The sequence below is a fragment of the Phocoena phocoena genome, chromosome 17, assembly GCF_963924675.1.
Source record: "Phocoena phocoena chromosome 17, mPhoPho1.1, whole genome shotgun sequence".
NCBI classification, from domain to species: domain Eukaryota; kingdom Metazoa; phylum Chordata; class Mammalia; order Artiodactyla; family Phocoenidae; genus Phocoena; species Phocoena phocoena.
The window spans coordinates 3,577,214-3,595,005 of NC_089235.1; the positions used below are offsets into that span (position 1 = coordinate 3,577,214).

The 17,792-nt window shown below is 39.8% G+C and overlaps 1 protein-coding gene across 2 annotated transcripts in view; it reads right to left on the minus strand.

Annotated features, from left to right (window-relative positions):
- The window catches only part of ATP6V1H (ATPase H+ transporting V1 subunit H), a 62,546-nt gene that overhangs the window by 11,854 nt on the left and 32,900 nt on the right, over positions 1-17,792 (minus strand). For both annotated transcript variants that reach the window (XM_065894996.1, XM_065894995.1), the window contains 4 exons: positions 8,715-8,893; positions 5,686-5,811; positions 3,428-3,529; positions 1,622-1,735 (listed from right to left, as the gene is read on the minus strand). In XM_065894996.1, coding sequence (XP_065751068.1) covers positions 1,622-1,735; positions 3,428-3,529; positions 5,686-5,811; positions 8,715-8,893 — 521 coding nt within the window. The remainder of the gene's footprint in view (positions 1-1,621; positions 1,736-3,427; positions 3,530-5,685; positions 5,812-8,714; positions 8,894-17,792) is intronic.

Consider the following 17,792-nt stretch of genomic DNA (forward strand, 5'->3'; position numbering starts at 1 on the left):
TCAAGCACCACGCGCACCAGCTCTGAAATCTATCCCTAGTCCATCTACTGCTTGGTACCAACTGTTACCATTCTAGTCCATGGCACGAGCCATCCCTACCCATGGCCACAATGAGAAACTATGAAACGGTCTTCCTGCTGCCACACTCACCCCCCAACCATCCACTCTCCACAGAGGAGCCTGTGAGACCTTTCAAAGTACAAATCAAATCCTGTCACTCCCCTGTTAAAACCTTTAACCATGACTTTCAACTCATCCAACAGAAGGACCCACCAGACCCTCCCTCCGTGATCAGATCCTGGCCACCTCGCCTCGCCCACCTCCTTTCCTTCTGGCCTCACCCACTCCTTCAACTTGCCCTCGAAGCCCAGCACTGCTGACAGTTCCCTGTGGTGGCGACTGGCGCAATGCAGGATGCTGAACAGCATCCCTGGCCTCGACCCACCAGCTGCCATTAGCACCACCCCCCAGACCCCAGCTGCCACATCCAAACATGTCTCCAGGCGTTGCTCTTAAAGAAGCCAAGCTCCCTCCTGCTTCCTGGTCCTTTCCCCTCCCGTTCCCTCCACCTGAAATCCAACCCCCAACACTGGAGGTGGGTGACTGGTTCCTTTCCATCACTGTCTCAGCCTGGCTGCTGGTACCACTCAGGAAGGCCATCTCTCATCACCCACTTCCATCACATCTGTCGCCTGGAGCCTAGCGTAACAGGGTACAAATTAAGTGCTCAAAGAGCACCTGCTGGAAGAATGCATAAATATCAGTATTCATGAGAAAAGTGCTTAAGTGGCAGGATCCTAATATTTAATACATGATGTCACGGTGGCAATCCTGGATCCTCTGCTATCCTGTATCTGCCTGCATCTTTCACACGTGAGCATTTGCATTTCCAAATCTGTCCTTTGGAATTATCAGTAGCATGACCGTCAGTTAGCGCATCTTTCCCAAGGATGGGGAATAGAGAGGCATCTGAGCTCAGAAGAGCACAGAACAGCCAACCTACTGCTAAAACAGCCACGGCCGAGAGAGTCCAGGGGTGTCCGCTCACGGACACAGATGGTTCACCATTGCATCTAAGTAGTCACTCTAACTTACCTTGTTTTGAGTACAAAAAGGTCAATAATTTTGACTTAAAAAATAAAAGCAAGAGGAAAAACATGACTCTGGCTACTATTTCAAAGGCTATAACGGATGAAATGTGAGAGCTGAATCTTAACTGATCAATCGGCTTTTACTGTTTTCACGTGAACTGGTAAAAATCCATTCAGGTTAACCGTACGCTGAACAGTTAAACCCTGCAAGATTGTAGCGTCTCTCATCAGTAGTTGAGATGAATTCCATTCAACTCTCGAAAAACTTACTCACCGATGTCGTAATGGTCCTTTTAGTTACTTCTGGAGTTGCTTCTGATACTAGTACTTTGAATATACATTTCTTCAGAACATTAATGCAGCTGTTTTTTCTAAATTATCACATCACTGCTCTGAACGGCTAAAATGTAATTCTAGGTATTAATCAAAATCACTGCTTTAAAAGCCACCACTCATCGGAGCCTTTCCACAAGAACTTCTGGACAGGAACGTGAGGCCCAACAGAGCAGCAGGGGGTGGGTGGCACCTACCAGTTGTGCACCATGAGCTTCTGCACGGCCAGGAGGGCATTGTAGCGCACCTGCTGGTCCTCGTGGTGCATGTGGTTCATCACCAGCTGCTTCCCGCCGAGCTGCTCGATGACCCTGGGGGCCAGAAGCCACGTGGTGAAGACGCTGCAGTTACTTTCAAATGCAAGCTGTTAGCAGAAAGCCCCAACTCCGAACTGCCCAGTGGTTTTACAAAGAGAAGTTACCATACAGGTAAGTAAACCAACACACGTGTCTTTTTTAAAATATCATTTTCTCCAAATCACAGACTTAAAGTTTTTATATATTTTCTCTTGAATCCCTAGTGATAAATCCAACTGTTACTCTCATTTCCTAGTCTGGGCAAATGTCATCAACCTGGACTGCTGCAGTAGTCTAGGTTACAGTGTTCTATAGGCAGTTGAGTAGTAACTTCTTTATCACCAGGATTTGTGGCTTGCTTAAAAACCAGGATACTGAATACCACCTTATGTCTGAAGTAACATCAGATCAATACTAAGCCCAGCAGTTGCCGTGCTGTGAACCAGATACGGCTCAGATGCAGACAGCAGAGAACACGAGGTTAAAAAGCACTCCGTAGGAGCCATGTTAATTTCCTGAGAAAACTTGACTTGTGAAGATATCTGCCCTTTCCTGTAATGATGGAACATGAACATGCCACATGACCTGCTGGGCAGTGAAACAAATGAGAAAATTCCTGTTGTCAAGAACACCAGGAAGACTGACAACCAGCACTGCTTTCTGTCACTGCCCCCTCAACCCCCTGAAAAATCCAGCTACTACAGACACAAAAGCAAAGTGAAAATGGTTATTTGCCTCACGAATGGAAGGAGGTTCTCTGCTCCTCTGGGGGGGAGCGGGGGCGTGCAAAGAGCCGGCGAGTGTCTTTAACCCCAGCCTGGGAGTGTGGGAGCTGCGGTCGGTGCTGCCTGGTGAGTGACATCGCCACCACACAGTCCGTGCCAAGTGGCACCTTAGTGCAGTAGGGCTTCTGGTGGTTTAAGACAACCTCGCAGATGAGCACATGGGGTCAGGGGTGAGGGAGAGGCTTTATCTGTACGCCTTTTTATATTTTATTTTTTAAATTATCTTTTTTAAAAAAATGTACTGAATTGAGAAAAATAATGCAGTATAATTATACCCAAACTTTATGAGTGCTTGATACGTGCCAGGTATGTAACAAGCTTCTCCAAACAGCATACAACAGCCTCAGTCTCATTTAATGCTTTCTCCCTCAACTCCTATCCTTTCACTGTTAGCGTACCTAAGTGATTTCACATTACCAAGCCAGCCTCACCTCCTCTGCAAAGCCTTACCTGTCTCCTCCCAGAGGGAATTCCTCACTCTTCAGTACTTGGAAACACATCCTTCCATTACTATATATCTACTGTGACTTTTCTTACACGTGTTATATTTCCTTTTATATTTGGAACCTACTCAGGTCAATAACAATATAACCACAAATAATAATTGAAAAATCACCAGTGCTAACAAAATGGCTTTTGAATTAAATCATACAAACCAAAGAAAACCCTGAACGTGAAGCTGCTGGTGCGATCTCTGCTGGCTATTGTGCGACAGTACTGTACACGTGTGCTTACGTTTTCATACTTCCCGTCTTCAGTTAGGTTTATCATTTATCACGATTCCCAGTACTATGGTCATCTTGGTTCTGCTCGCTCCGTCAGCTCCTCGGCTGAGCGAGTCTACTTTACAGGAGTATATAAACTAGGACCTCTATGCGGAATGTCTCGGGACACCCCGAGGAAACCAAGGCTCCTCACTTACCGCTTGCCTCGCGGGTAATGCCGAACGTACTCGCCAACGTCATGGGCAGCAACAGCTAAGACTTGTGGGTCATCGGACACCTCCAGAAGTTTGGTCAAAATCCTGAAATAAATTTAATACAAAGAGAGATTGATTTCTAATTCTTTTCTAGAGCACAACAGAGCAAAGGTATAATGCTGAGACTTTCCTGAAAATAAACATTTACAAATATAACTATTTTCTACAGGTTTCACTGCTACACACGATACACTACACATGATTTACTGCAGGTAAGTTAGCAGCTTTCAAACCTTTATACACACATTAACAGGTCACTTTCAGATTCACAACGTCCACCACCCACAATTCCCACAATACCAGGGAAAGGGAAGAAGGGAAAACACAGGGAGTTTTTAGGGCAGTGAAACTATTCTGTGTGATACTGTGACACAGCAGGAACTGTACAACAGAAAGGCATGAACCTGAACGTAAACTATGGACTTCAGTTAAAATAATGTATAAATATTGGTTCATCAACTAACAAACGTGCCACACTTAGGCAAGACATTAAAAATAGGGGAAACTGTGCCTGGTGGAAGAAGAGAGGGTATATGAGTACTCTCTGTACTCCCTTCAATTTTTCTGTAAACCTAAAATTATTCTAAAAATTAAATTCTATTAATTTTAACAGTTATAGTAAGGTATATAGGTAGTAATTCTATCAAGAAACTGAGAAGATGACCCAAAAAGGGGAGATAATATTTGCAAAGCATATTATCTGATCAGGGATTTACATCCAAAATACATTAAAAAACTCTTACAACTAAATACTAAAAAGAGAACCCATTTAAAAAATGAACTAAGAATCTGAACAGACATTTCTCCAAAGATATAAAATGGCCAATAAGGACATGAAAAGATGCCTGACTCGTTAGCCATCAAGGAAATACAAATCAAAACCATGATGAGCTATCACTTCACACTCACTAAAACTGCTAGAATCAAGAAGTCAGACAACAGTAAGTGCTGACACAGAGATGGAGAAATCAGAACCCTCATACACTGCTGGTGGGAATATGAAATTGTACAGCCACTTTGGAAAATAGTCGAGTAGTTCCTAAAATGGTTAAACAGAGTTACCATATGATTCAGCAATTCTATTCATAGATGTCTACCCAAGGAAGAGAAATAAAAACGTACGTCCACATAAAAACTTGTACACAAATGTTTATTACCAGTATTTTTCATAATAACCCAAATGCCCATCACCTAATGAGTGGATAAATAAAATGTAATATGTCCTTATGATGGAATATTATATGACCATAAAAAGGAACAAAGTACTGCTAAATGCTACAACATGAATGAACCTTGAACACATTATAGTAAATGAAAGAAGCTGGTCACAAAAGAACAAATATTATATGATTACATTTACATGAAATTTTCCTAATAGGCAAATCCATAGAGACAGAAAGTAAAAGCTTAGGGCTGAGGGCATGGGTTGGACAGAGAAGTGACAGCTAAAGGATACAGGGTTTCTTTTTGAAGTGATGGAAAATGTTCTATAATTGACTGTGTCGATGGTTACACAACCCCGTGAATATACTGATTTATACACTTTAAATGGGTGAATTGTGTGGTATGTGACTTATATCTCAGTAAAAAAGAAAGACACTTGCACATATTAGGTCATCTTTATTATAACAAAGGGAACCGTGCAAAGCAGTGGGGAAAATGTATGTTATTTTCAATAAATGTTGCTAGTTCAATTAGATATCCATGTAATGAAAGAAATAAATCTTGACCTACCTTACCCAAAAACCAATTCCACACGGAATGGAAATCTAAGTGTGAGAGGTTAAACGATAAAGCTTCTAGCAGATAACAAAGGAGTATATCTTCAGGACCTTGGGTAGGCAAAAACTTCTTAACCAGACACAAGAAAGCACTAGCCATAAACAATAAACTGAGCTACATCAAAAGTAAAGAGTTAGTGGAATTTGACGTGGTAGAAGAAGAGCTGTGATGAATACATATGACCAAGAAACCTATAGAATTCCTACAAAAACAAAAACTTGAACAGGCACTTCTCCTGGGAAAAAAGATATCCAAATGGCCAATAAGCACACGAAAAGGTATTCAACCACATGAGTAAGGAAGAAAATAGAAATTAAAACCACGGAATATCTAAAAATTTTAAGAGGGATAAAAATGTGTCCATGAGTATGTGTAAGGATGGGGGTTTTTCAGAGTGTAAACTGGCATTTAAAACTTACTTCAAGAGCTCATAATTCTTCTCATTTAATCTCACAGCATTTTCTCTCCAAAATTTCTCAGATTTGTGCACAGGACTCCATTCCAATCTTCCAGATTTAAGTTCTGAACTATATTCATCAAATGAGCTGTAAAAAGATTTCAAAGTTTATAAGAATCTGAGAGATACTCCAAAATTTAATAAAATAAAACATCTTCACTAATTATTTAACTACAAAGACTGATCATACTTTGTACATTCAAAAATTACCTCTAAACAAGTTTAAATGGCTTAATTTTCAATAAATCATGTGAAACTTATTCAGGGTACTAAGGTCCAGTACTCCTGTCAAATTTGAATGTTCACCATGAGATATTAAAAGGAGCACTTGCTTTCAAAATTCTAACCTTAATATACACATAAATGTATGTACATCACTAAAATATCTGATAGGGACTTCCCTGGTGGCACAGTGGTTAAGAATCCACCTGCCAACGCAGGGGACACGGGTTCAAGCCCTGGTCCGGGAAGATCTGACATGCCGCAGAGCAACTAAGCCTGTGCACCACAACTACTGAGCCTGCGTGCCACAACTACTGAAGCCCCCACGCCTAGAACCCATGCTCTGCAACAACAGAAGCCACCGCAGTGAGAAGCCCGCACACAGCAATGAAGAGCAGTCCCCGCTCGCCACAACGAGAGAAAGCCCGTGCGCAACAAGGACCTAATGCAGCCACAAATAAATAAATAAATAAAAATAAATTAAATATCTGATAATCTAGCATTGTTTCTACCTTGCCTCTTAAAACACTGTATTTGCCAGACCACTAGATACATAAAGATAAATTTATGTAAAAGTATATTACTTTAACACAAAATAAAATAGTATATTCTATTATACTTTAAATGACAAACCATGATACTGCAGTATAAAAATAAAAACACATACCTCAGTACAATATTTTTAAATGTGACTACCAACAATGCAGAGGTAATTCATTAACTGAATTAGCCCATTACAGATTAATTAAAAACAAAAACCTCTGTACATGTAACAAACTAAAATGCACTTTAATTCAAAAATTATTCACTATGTATCAAGCAACAATCATTCAAATCTTCATAATATAAAACTGCTTTAATGTGGTTAGCCAGTGAACAAAGTGACAAGACATGCTTATATTTTCTTTCAAGTAAAATTTTCAAAAAGAAGTAGCTATTTAATACTGATTGATAATTCAGTATAACAAAGATTCACTGGTTAAGTTGATCAGAGTAACCTGTTAAATAAAGTAGTAATTTAATGAAAGGCTATTTAGTATAAGTAATATTGTTTAACTAATATTGTTAAACAATATTGTTTAACTAATATGCTAAACCTGTAATAATATAAAGAGACAAACCTATTTCAACTGCTCCCATCACCATGTTAGCTGTATGTAAACAGCAATATTTTTCACATTACCAAATTCAACATGAAAAATCAGTAAATAATAACAATTGGCTAGCATGGATTAAATAACTTAGAAAGCTATCACTAACCTTATTTATTTTTTTAAAAGGGTCTCAAATCATTATTACAGAAGAACTAATGATAATTTTTTAAATAAACATAATAAAATAGAATTTGTATAAACTGCAAGCCTATTGCTAGCCTATTATATTACAAACAACTTATTCATATTTGAAATTATAAAAAGACAAAAATCATCTGCCTTCCTCCACAAAGCTCCATACAAACCACTGATATGGGTGACAGCTCCCATCTCTATAAAAGCTTTTGGGCCTTGAGCTTATGGGCTGCACTGAATTATCTGGTAAATACATTTTTGGAACACGTACTATACTAAAGGCACTTGCTGGACACCTCATGGAAAATCCTACAAAGTTAGAATTTTTATCACTATTTTACCAAAAGGAAAATTGAGACTTTAAAATGTCAAGAGGCTTGTTCAAGGCCACATGTGGACAAAGTGGCCAAACAATTCAAACTGGAGTCATCCTGGCTCCCAAACCCAATCTACTTCTAGTGAGTAACTCTCTTTTTAAAATGTATCAATAGTTCAAAAACAAAGAATGCATGGGTTAATGGGAAAAATCATCAAGCTATTATTAAACAAAAAAGAACCAGGACCAGAAGAATACACAGAACCCTATTTGTGTGTGTCTGTGTGTGTGTGTGAGCACGCACATGCATGCATGCTAGGGGGAGGGGGGCTAGGTTTTTTGGGAATGAACACGAAACCAGAGGGGCAGGGGGAAGTAGGTGGGGAAGATGGGGGTACTGGTTGTTGTCCCTTCTGTACTGTATTGTATTCTGTAGTGTACTGTGTTCTGTATTCTGTACTGTATAAAAAAAGGGATATTTTTTCTTTACTGCATGTACATCACTTGCATAATTTTTAATATAAAAAATAAATAAAACCAATAGGGACTTCACAAAAGCAGGAGGGCTTCCCTGGTGGTGCAGTGGTTGAAAGTCCGCCTGCCGATGCAGGGGACATGGGTTCGTGCCCCAGTCCGGGAGGATCCCACATGCTGCGGAGTGGCTGGGCCCATGAGCCATGGCCACTGAGCCTGCGCGTCCGGAGCCTGTGCTCCGCAACGGGAGAGGCCACGGCAGTGAGAGGTCCGCATACCGGGGAAAAAAAAAAAAAAAAAAAAAAGCAGGAAAAAATACTCTTTCCATATCTAAGCAAACCTCCTCCACAAATTAACAATGACTGCTGCTTAAAAAAGATTTTAAACCAGGGGGAGATTCTCAAAGGGTGGCACCCACAACCCGTGGTAGAACACCAGGTCAGATTTTAGACAACAGATAACAGTGGGGATCTACACGAAAGAGGAGAAATAACACACAGCTCTGACCAATGGTTGCCATGATGGTGAGCCAGTGTTTCCATACCCCTCAATTTTCAATAGAAGACATGATGTTTTAGTGCAATCTTTTGAGTTTATAGTTCATAACAAATTTAAATTTCCTTAAAATATGAAGCAAGTCAAACAAGGCCCAATATACCCAGCCTGTGAGAATTAAAAAGAATAACATACCTAAGATCCTGGACACTCTCACCAAGTTTCTCCAAGAGAAATTTTATATCTTCACTGATATCTTCGTCATCATACTTCTGCTGTTCCAAGTTCTCCAACTGTTTCAGAACTTTGCACTGAATCATAGCCAGAGCATACTCTTGCCGAGTTTCTCTTTCAGTTGATTTTTCTAAGAAGTTCTGGGTTAGACAAAGACACAATGAGAAATGATATAATTTGTTATGTGATGTTCTCTGCACCTGCTTTCACATCCTCTCTCCCCTCCCTGTTCTCAGGTTAACTATCACCTTAAGTGGATGACTGGATCACAAATCCTGACTTCTTTCCTAAGCATCTGTCCCACATCAGGAGCATCCTTCTGATTCCTTCATTACTTACTGGCTTACTAAACATTTTAAATTATTGACCTAGACAAGCCTCAAAACATTGAACACATTTACAGTGAGGTCCATCACCATCCTTCCTTACAGCCCTGCTCTTGAGGTCACCACCATGAACACTCCATTTCTTGGCCACATGGAGCCCTTAGGATGCTAAGAAAGACTGTTTCCTCAAGTCTCTCTCTAGTTCCCAGTCACTGACCTTTTTCTCCGTCCAATCAACCTGTAAGTGCACAAAGGACGGCAATTAAAAGAACTCTCTTGCTTCAGTAATTATCAGAAAAGTTTTGTGACATTCAAGCAAATTCCTCAGTTTTCTTCTGCGATTTTTAAGAGTACTGATGAAATCAGCAAAGGAATCTAAGTATTTCTGAAGATAAACTGTTCACTAAATTAACCAATATTTCAGAGCAAAACCATGCTCATGCTGAGGTCTAGAACAAGGACAAACAAGCTCTCAAGAAAGTCACCTTCACAAAGTTGGTAAAGAAGGCCTGTCAAATCTCCCACACTCAAAAAAATCCTGGAATAACAATTCTAAATCAACTGTACCAAAATTTTAAATTTATTTTTCCAAGGAAGTTATATTTCTAATAATTATGCTAAATAAATGCAGAGAGAGATTTAGCTTAGCATATGGAAATTAGTGAGACAGATCCCTACCAAAATTCCAATTTTCACAGAAATAGGAAAAGCAATGCTAAAACTTGTATAGAAATATAAAAGACTCCAAATATCCAAAACAATCCTGAGAAAGAAGAATAAAGCTAGAGAAGTCACACGTACTGATTTCAAACTAAACTACAAGGCTACAATGATCAAAACAGTACGGTAATGGCATAAAACAGACACAGAGTTCAATGGAACAGAATAGAGAGCCCAGAAATAAGCCCGTACATATTCAGTCAACTAATATTTGACAAGGGAACCAAGAAAACCTATTGGGGAAAGGATAGTCTCTTCAATAATGTCAGCAGGGAAACTGGATAACCACACGCAAAAAAATGAAATTGGACCCGTATCTTATACCAGTCACAAAAACTAACTCAAGAGGGATTAAAGATTTAAACATAAGACCGGAAACTGTCAGACTCATAGAAGAAAACACAGGGTAAAATCTCCTTGACATTAGCCTTGGGAATGATTTTTTGGATATGACACCAAAAGCACAACAAAAGTAAAAATCAACAACTGGGACTATATCAAACTAAAAAGCTTCCGCACAGCCAAAGAAACAAAAAAAGCAAAATGAAAAGGCATCCTACAAAATGGGAGAAAACATTTGCAAAACATACATCTGATAGGAGGGCAATATCTAAGATGTATAAAGAACTCATTTAACTCACTAGCAACAACAACAACAAAACAGCACAAGCCAATTAAAAAATGGGCAGCGGATCTATATAGACATTCTCCCAAAGAAGACATAAACATGGCCAACAGATCATGAAACAGTGCTCAACATCACTGATCATCAGGGAAAATCAAGTCAAAACCACAATTAAATATCACTTTGCACTTGTTAGGACAGCTACTATCAAAAAACAAGACAGCCAGTGTTGTCCAGATTGTGGAGATAAGAGAACACTTGTGCACTACTGGTGAGAACGTAATATTAACTTCAAGTATAATGGAAAAGGTTAAGGATAAATATTGTGACACCAAAACAACCTATAAGAAATAAAATACTACAAAGCAGCACAGTTAAAAAGCCAATAGAAAAATTAAACTGAAATTCTAAAAAGAACTCAGTTAACGTAAGAGAAGGCAGGAATGGAAGACAGAACAAAAAACAGATGAAACAAACAGAAGAAAATAATAAAATGGTAGACCTAAATCCAACCACACCAATAATTACTCTAAATGTCAGTGAACTAAACACTCCAATTAAGAAGCAGAGATTATTAGAACAGATAAAAATTCAAGACCCAAGTATATGTTGTCTCAAAGAGACAAATTTTAAATATAAGACACAGATAGGTTGAAACTAAAAGATGGAAAACCATAAGTGGAAGAAAGCTGGCATGTCTATATTAATTTCAAGTAAAGTAGATATCAAGACCAAGAGCACTGGGACTTCCCTGGTGGCACAGTGGTTAAGAATCCACCTGCCGGGCTTCCCTGGTGGCGCAGTGGTTGAGAGTCCGCCTGCCGATGCAGGGGACACGGGTTCGTGCCCCGGTCCGGGAGGATCCCACATGCCGCGGAGCGGCTGGGCCCGTGAGCCATGGCCGCTGGGCTTGTGTGTCTGGAGCCTGTGCTCCACAACGGGAGAGGCCACAACAGTGAGAGGCCCGCGCACAGCAAAAAAAAAAAAAAAAAAAAAAAAAGAATCCACCTGCCAACACAGGGGACATGGGTTCGAGCCCTGGCCCGGGAAGATCTCACATGCCACGGAGCAACTAAGCCCGTGAGCCACGACTACTGAGCCTGCGCTCTAGAACCTGCGAGCCACAACTACTGAGCCCACGTGCCACAACTACTGAAGCCCACGCGCCTAGAGACCATGCTCCGCAACAAGAGAAGCCACTGCAATGAGAAGCCCGTGCACCACGACAAGGAGTAGCCCCCGCTCGCCACAACTAGAGAAAGACCAGGCGCAGCAACAAAGACCCAATGCAGCCAAAAATACATAAATATAAATAAATTTAAAAAAATAAAAAGTTAAAAAAAAAAAAGAGCTTCAAAATACATGAAACAATAACTGGCTGAACTGAAAGGAGAAACAAACAAATCCACACTAACAGCTGGAAATTTTAACAACTCTCTCTCTTAGCAATTGATCACTGATAGAACCACTAGACAACAGAATCAGTACAGAGATGATCCAAACGATACTATGAACCACCCTGATTTAACTGACATTTACAGAATGTGATACATCTGCAAAACATGCATTCTTTTCAAGTACACATGCTACATTCACCGTGACAGACCGTAAGATGAGCATAAGACAAATTTCAAAGAATTGGAACCATATAGAACATGTTCTCTGACCATAATGGAATTCAAATAAAGACCTTAAACTGTAGGGTGCCTTGAATTCTGATAACATCTCCCTTTATGAAACTCCTCCCTTCACCCCTCGCTTCTGTGAGATTTTACTTGTTAGTCTACTTAGTTTTCTCTGTTACCTTTTCCAGTTACTCTTCTTACTACTATCTCTCCTAAATTTAGAAACATATCAAAACTCTTCTGTTCATATGGTCCTACACATTTGTTGCCAGGAGAGTTACACTTCATATTTAAGATATTATCATAACTAACAGTTTCAACTATAACCTCAACCCAGTCAGTGTAACTGGTAAAGAACAGCCCGATGGCGCTCTTCTGAAACCATCTCTCCTCTCGATTCTCTAAGACAACAGCACTTCGAAATTTAGTCATGTTTGACGCTCCCCTTTCCTTCAAGCCTATGTCAAATCAATCAATAAACCTTACTTGTTTTTCCCTCGAAACATGTTTTAATTTCATCTCTCCATCTCACTACAAAGAATAAAAAGGTTGTGAAAAATATTTGGAAAATGAATTTACCAGAAACAAACCTAGATCATCCGGCAGCAGCGCACCCTTTAAAGTCGCTAAACTCAATGGCATCTTCACCTCAACAAAATCAAAAGCGTAAATATCATTTTGGCCTGTGTCCAAGTAACGGTGCAGAGCAACCTTGACTTCACTAAGAACAAAGTGGAACCAAGTGACCATTCAGATCCTTCCTTCACCAAAACTGCTAACCTTGTAACATACATGTTAAAGCAGCGCTTTTCAAACCATCTGCGGTGAAGACCAGTTCTGTTTGATTTTCAATTTCCAATCAGTCAGGAACAAATACTTTTAGTAAAAAATACAATAAAAATGCATTTCTAGGAAAATGAACTTTAAAAGACATGCAAAATACAAGCTCAAATCTTATATTATTAAATTTGACAGACATGTCAAATTACTGTAAGTTTCTAAATGCTTGCTCTCACTTTCTGTACTTATCCCTTGCCGGCTGCTAGCCAACAGCTGACAAAACGGCACCGAAGCAGCGCTGTTATTATGGGACTCAGCCCAAGATTAAAAATGTCTCAGTCTTACCAAACCTCTTCCAAACCTGGTATATAATAAATAAGAGAGATAAATTCCTGAAATAAGGAATGAGGGATGGATCTAGGAATAAAATTTCTTGATAGCAACACTTCTATGACAAAGCAGTGGGCAAAAGAGTTCCCATACACCCAAACCAGAGCAGGTGTCTCTGAAGGGGTTATGACTGTGAACTGTCTGCAGAGGAAGATGTAGTCTGTGTTTGTCTGTATCTGTGTGTGCATATGCGTGTGGGTGTGAGTTAAACATCATGGTTAGTACAGCTAATGTAAATCCAAATTCAGTTTGGTGGTATTTCTTTCTAAGCTTTTATGCTGAAAACCATGCAGTTGTAAAATACAATTTATCTTATTATCTGACCTATTACGGAGGCTCTTGACTAAACAGAGCCAAAAAGAAAAACTCTACACAGCAAATATGGTCTTGAATGTCTTTCTCAGTCACAGCCTCAAAAAACATTCTCATTTATTTTAGAAACAAAAGATTGACATATCAAGTTAACCAATGGAATAACATTCATGGAGACCTGGAGTTCAGCACCTGCTATGAATAACTGAGACAGACATTTTCAAAAGTAAATTCACCCAGCCAAATGGAAAGAAAAAAAAATTAACAGCTGCTAGATTTCTTCAGCTCACAGCAGCTCAGCAAGCTTCCAAAAGCACAAAAATTCCCCTCCTGAGTTTCAGGATGTGGGGAAAAGTGCATAATCAGACAATCCTCAAACAACCTCATCGGTGAAATCTCTATTAAAGGTTACAGGAATTTGAGAATAACAAAGAAAAAAAAGAACATGTCATTTTTTACACCTATTCTATGGTCTAAATCAAATGGCTTTACTATGTCCTTACTAATGGCTCGATTTTAACTCAGTTGTGTACATCAAAGTTCGGGATGTCTAAAGATGTTCTTCTGATATTCAGTTTTCAGTATAACCATGCAATGATTTATCCCAATTTATCAAGGAGAGTCCAAAAAACTAATATACCTGTCAATAGGTTGCGTGTATTTTAAATAACCTGAAATCCAAATCAGACAATAGAAGCCAAGAAATTAGCATAAGTTCGACACATTGTGGGTAAAAAATTGAAACTGCAAATGAAGTATAAATAACATTTTAAAATCTTGCTAAATAAACATTAGTAAAATATTCATGCTGTCTTTTCTAAATCAAACAGAACAGCACTTCATCTTTGCCTAGGTTCCACATTAAGTTAGAACGCAATTTCTACAGGTGGGCGTTAAAGAGGCAAATTGCTAGTATTTTATGCTTTTATGGACCGAAAAGGCAGGAAAATAAATACAGATTGTATATTTACTATTGCCAGCCATCGTCTGTTATTTCGTTGAATTCTTACTCAATCTTGAAGTGAGTTAAGTATCACTAACCACCTTTCACAAGTGGAGAAATCAGCTCTGAGAGTTCAAACCACTCTCCCAGCAACCTAGTGCTGGGATTTACCCCTAGGCGTGTCTACTCCAGAGCCTACACTCTTGCTAACACACCACGTGGAAAGGAAAATTAGAAAAGGGTTATGCTATTGTACCTCTCAAATTTTCATAAAAAGCAGATAATCAATCTGGAGAGCTCCCAAATCAGGTCAAAAGAAAACTAAGAATCTCAGTCTGGCTTTATACTTCTTGTGACTTTTTGAACTTTGTATACCGTAAACATTCATCATGGTGACTTCATGAAGTCTCTCCATCAGAAACAGATTCACACAAAATACAAAGTCCCTAAGAAAAAGTATCTTGTCATATTCATCCTTCCATAATTGGTGTTCAATAAACATCTGATGCATTGAGAGGTGGATAGATAATCCATGAAATGGGGGATGGGGGGAGGAACAGGAAAAAGATAGGATAGGATAGGTAAGGGGGAGGGAGGGAGAGGGGGAGGGAACAGCTCAAAGGTAGGATCCAGCTAATATCAACAAACACCTCTCACCTACCATGTACCCATATTAGAGGTACCTGCTTCCAATGACCCTTTTATCTAACATAATAATGACTTAACATGAAAATCAATGGGAGGAGGAACTAGAGAAGGGACAAAATACTAAGCAAGGTCTGTGGGAAGCTCAGCTAGAACAGCTGCCACATACATTATGGGCAAAGCAGTTTATGCTGGGGGTTGTAGAGGGAGGGACAAGACAGGGGTCAGGGTTAACAGATATGAGCTACTGTGTGTGAAATAGATGAGCAGCAAGGACATACTGTACGGCACAGGGAACGACAGCCATTGTTGTGTAATAACTTTCAATGGAGTATACTCTATAAAAATACTGAATCAACGTTATATGCCTGAAACTAATGTAATATTATAAATCAACTGAGATAATAAATAAATAAATGATTTGATAGGACAAATGGCTTGTCTCAAAAAAAACCCAAAAACGGACTTCCCTGGTGGTGCAGTGGTTAAGCATCCGCCTGCCAACGCAGGGGACACGTGTTCGAGCCCTGGTCCGGGAAGATCCCACATGCTGTGGAGCAGCTGGGCCCGTGAGCCACGACTACTGAGCCTGTGCTCTAGAGCCCGCGAACCACAACTACCGAGCCCGTGCTCCACAACAAGAGAAGCCACCGCAATGAGAAGCCCGCGCACTACAAGGAAGAGTAGCCCCCACTCACCACAACTAGAGAAAGCCCACACAGCAACAAAGACCCAACGCAGCCAAAATACATAAATAAATAAATTTATTTAAAACAAAAACAAAAGCATCTTATGCTGAGCTTTAGATTAAATCTCAATCCATTACTATAAATTATTAGTATCTGATTTCTTCCTAAAACTCACAGCACTCACTATATTATCTAAATGACACTTATAAAAAACCATGTAAGGGGGCTTCTCTGGTGGCGCAGTGGTTGAGAGTCTGCCTGCTGATGCAGGGGACACGGGTTCATGCCCCAGTCCGGGAAGATCCCACATGCCGCGGAGCGGCTGGGCCCGTGAGCCATGGCCGCTGAGCCTGCGCATCCGGAGCCTGTGCTCCGCAACGGGAGAGGCCACAGCAGTGAGAGGCCCGCGTACCGCAACAACAACAAGAAACATGTAAGTTTATCAAAACCGAGGGGGAAAGATACAAGTGTAGAGATGTAGTCTATGAAACAAGAGAACAGCTGAAGTAAGACCCTGAGTTCTACAGCAGTTCTTCCCACACCTATACTTCACCTTAAACAAGTCACCTTATTAACAAATTATCAAAAGTAATAATTTTGTGCTAAATGTTTACAATCTTCAACATTTGGAAAGATAGATATTTTAACGTAAAGAATATGTAACTAACATACAGAAAAGGGTAGGTAGATATGAGCTGAAAAAATACGATTCACTTCCATGTTTATCACTCAGGTAACTGCTGATCTTTCTATTTCCCAGAAGTGAAAGTCAGACAAAGGGAAAAAAAATAATAATCCAAAACATCTTTCTAGGATAATCTAATTGCAAAGATATTGAATCAAGGATGACTATCTTTCCTAACAGTTCACCAATTAAGAAAATCTATTTTTTAAAAAGAGTTTTCACGCCAACTTCATGAACAGCTTCCAATTTAGAAAAAAGTCCACGCACTAAGAGAAAGTAGGGACTCTCTGTATTCTTGCCCAATATATAATTACTGGAAACATAAATTTGCACTTTTTTTTTTTGCAGTACGCAGGCATCTCACTGTCGTGGCCTCTCCCATTGCGGAGCACAGGCTCCGGACGCGCAGGCTCAGCGGCCACAGCTCACGGGCCCAGCCGCTCCGCGGCATGTGGGATCTTCCCAGACCGGGGCTCGAACCCGCGTCCCCTGCATTGGCAGGCGGACTCTCAACCACTGCGCCACCAGGGAAGCCCAATTTGCCCATTTTTGAAAGGTGATTTGACATTATCTATAAGAACTGGTAAAAAGTATATTCTTGACTCAGCAATTCCATCTCTGGAACTTACCCAACCGAAATACTCATCAAAGTGGGAAAACATACATAAAAGAAACTGGAAACACCTCACGTTTCCATCAATAGGGCACTGATTAAATAAACCACTTTACATCAACACAGTAGAATATAGCCACTGAAAAGAACGCTGAAGATCTAGTACAGGAAAATGAAAACACATTTATTATATATTGTTAAGAATAAAGTTATAGAACAGTATTTATAGCCTGACACCACTCTTATTTTTAAATACAAAACAAAATTAGACACCTATTTATACATTTATCTCTATTTGCTTAGAAAAATCTGAAAGATGTTAGTGACTATATTTGGCAAATGTGGTGTCTATGCCATTTACGGTTTTGCAATACATCTGCACAACCTTTTATTTTTGATTTGTTGTTGTTTTGTTTAAAGAAAGCGTAAGAACAAACAATGGTTAAAAACACAAATTCTAAAGCCAATAGCTTGGATCTGTAGGTCTATCATCTCCCAGCCACTCTTACGTGTCATCCATTTAGATGGCTTCCCCCCACCTGTCCACTCCCCCTGCCATGAGTACAAACTGGGATATTTTACTCCAAGCTCACCAAGATGCCACACTTCCATAACTACATGGAGAACAAGCAACTTTTTCCCACCTGCTAAAAGCCCTGAAATATACTCCACAGTAAAAAAAAAAA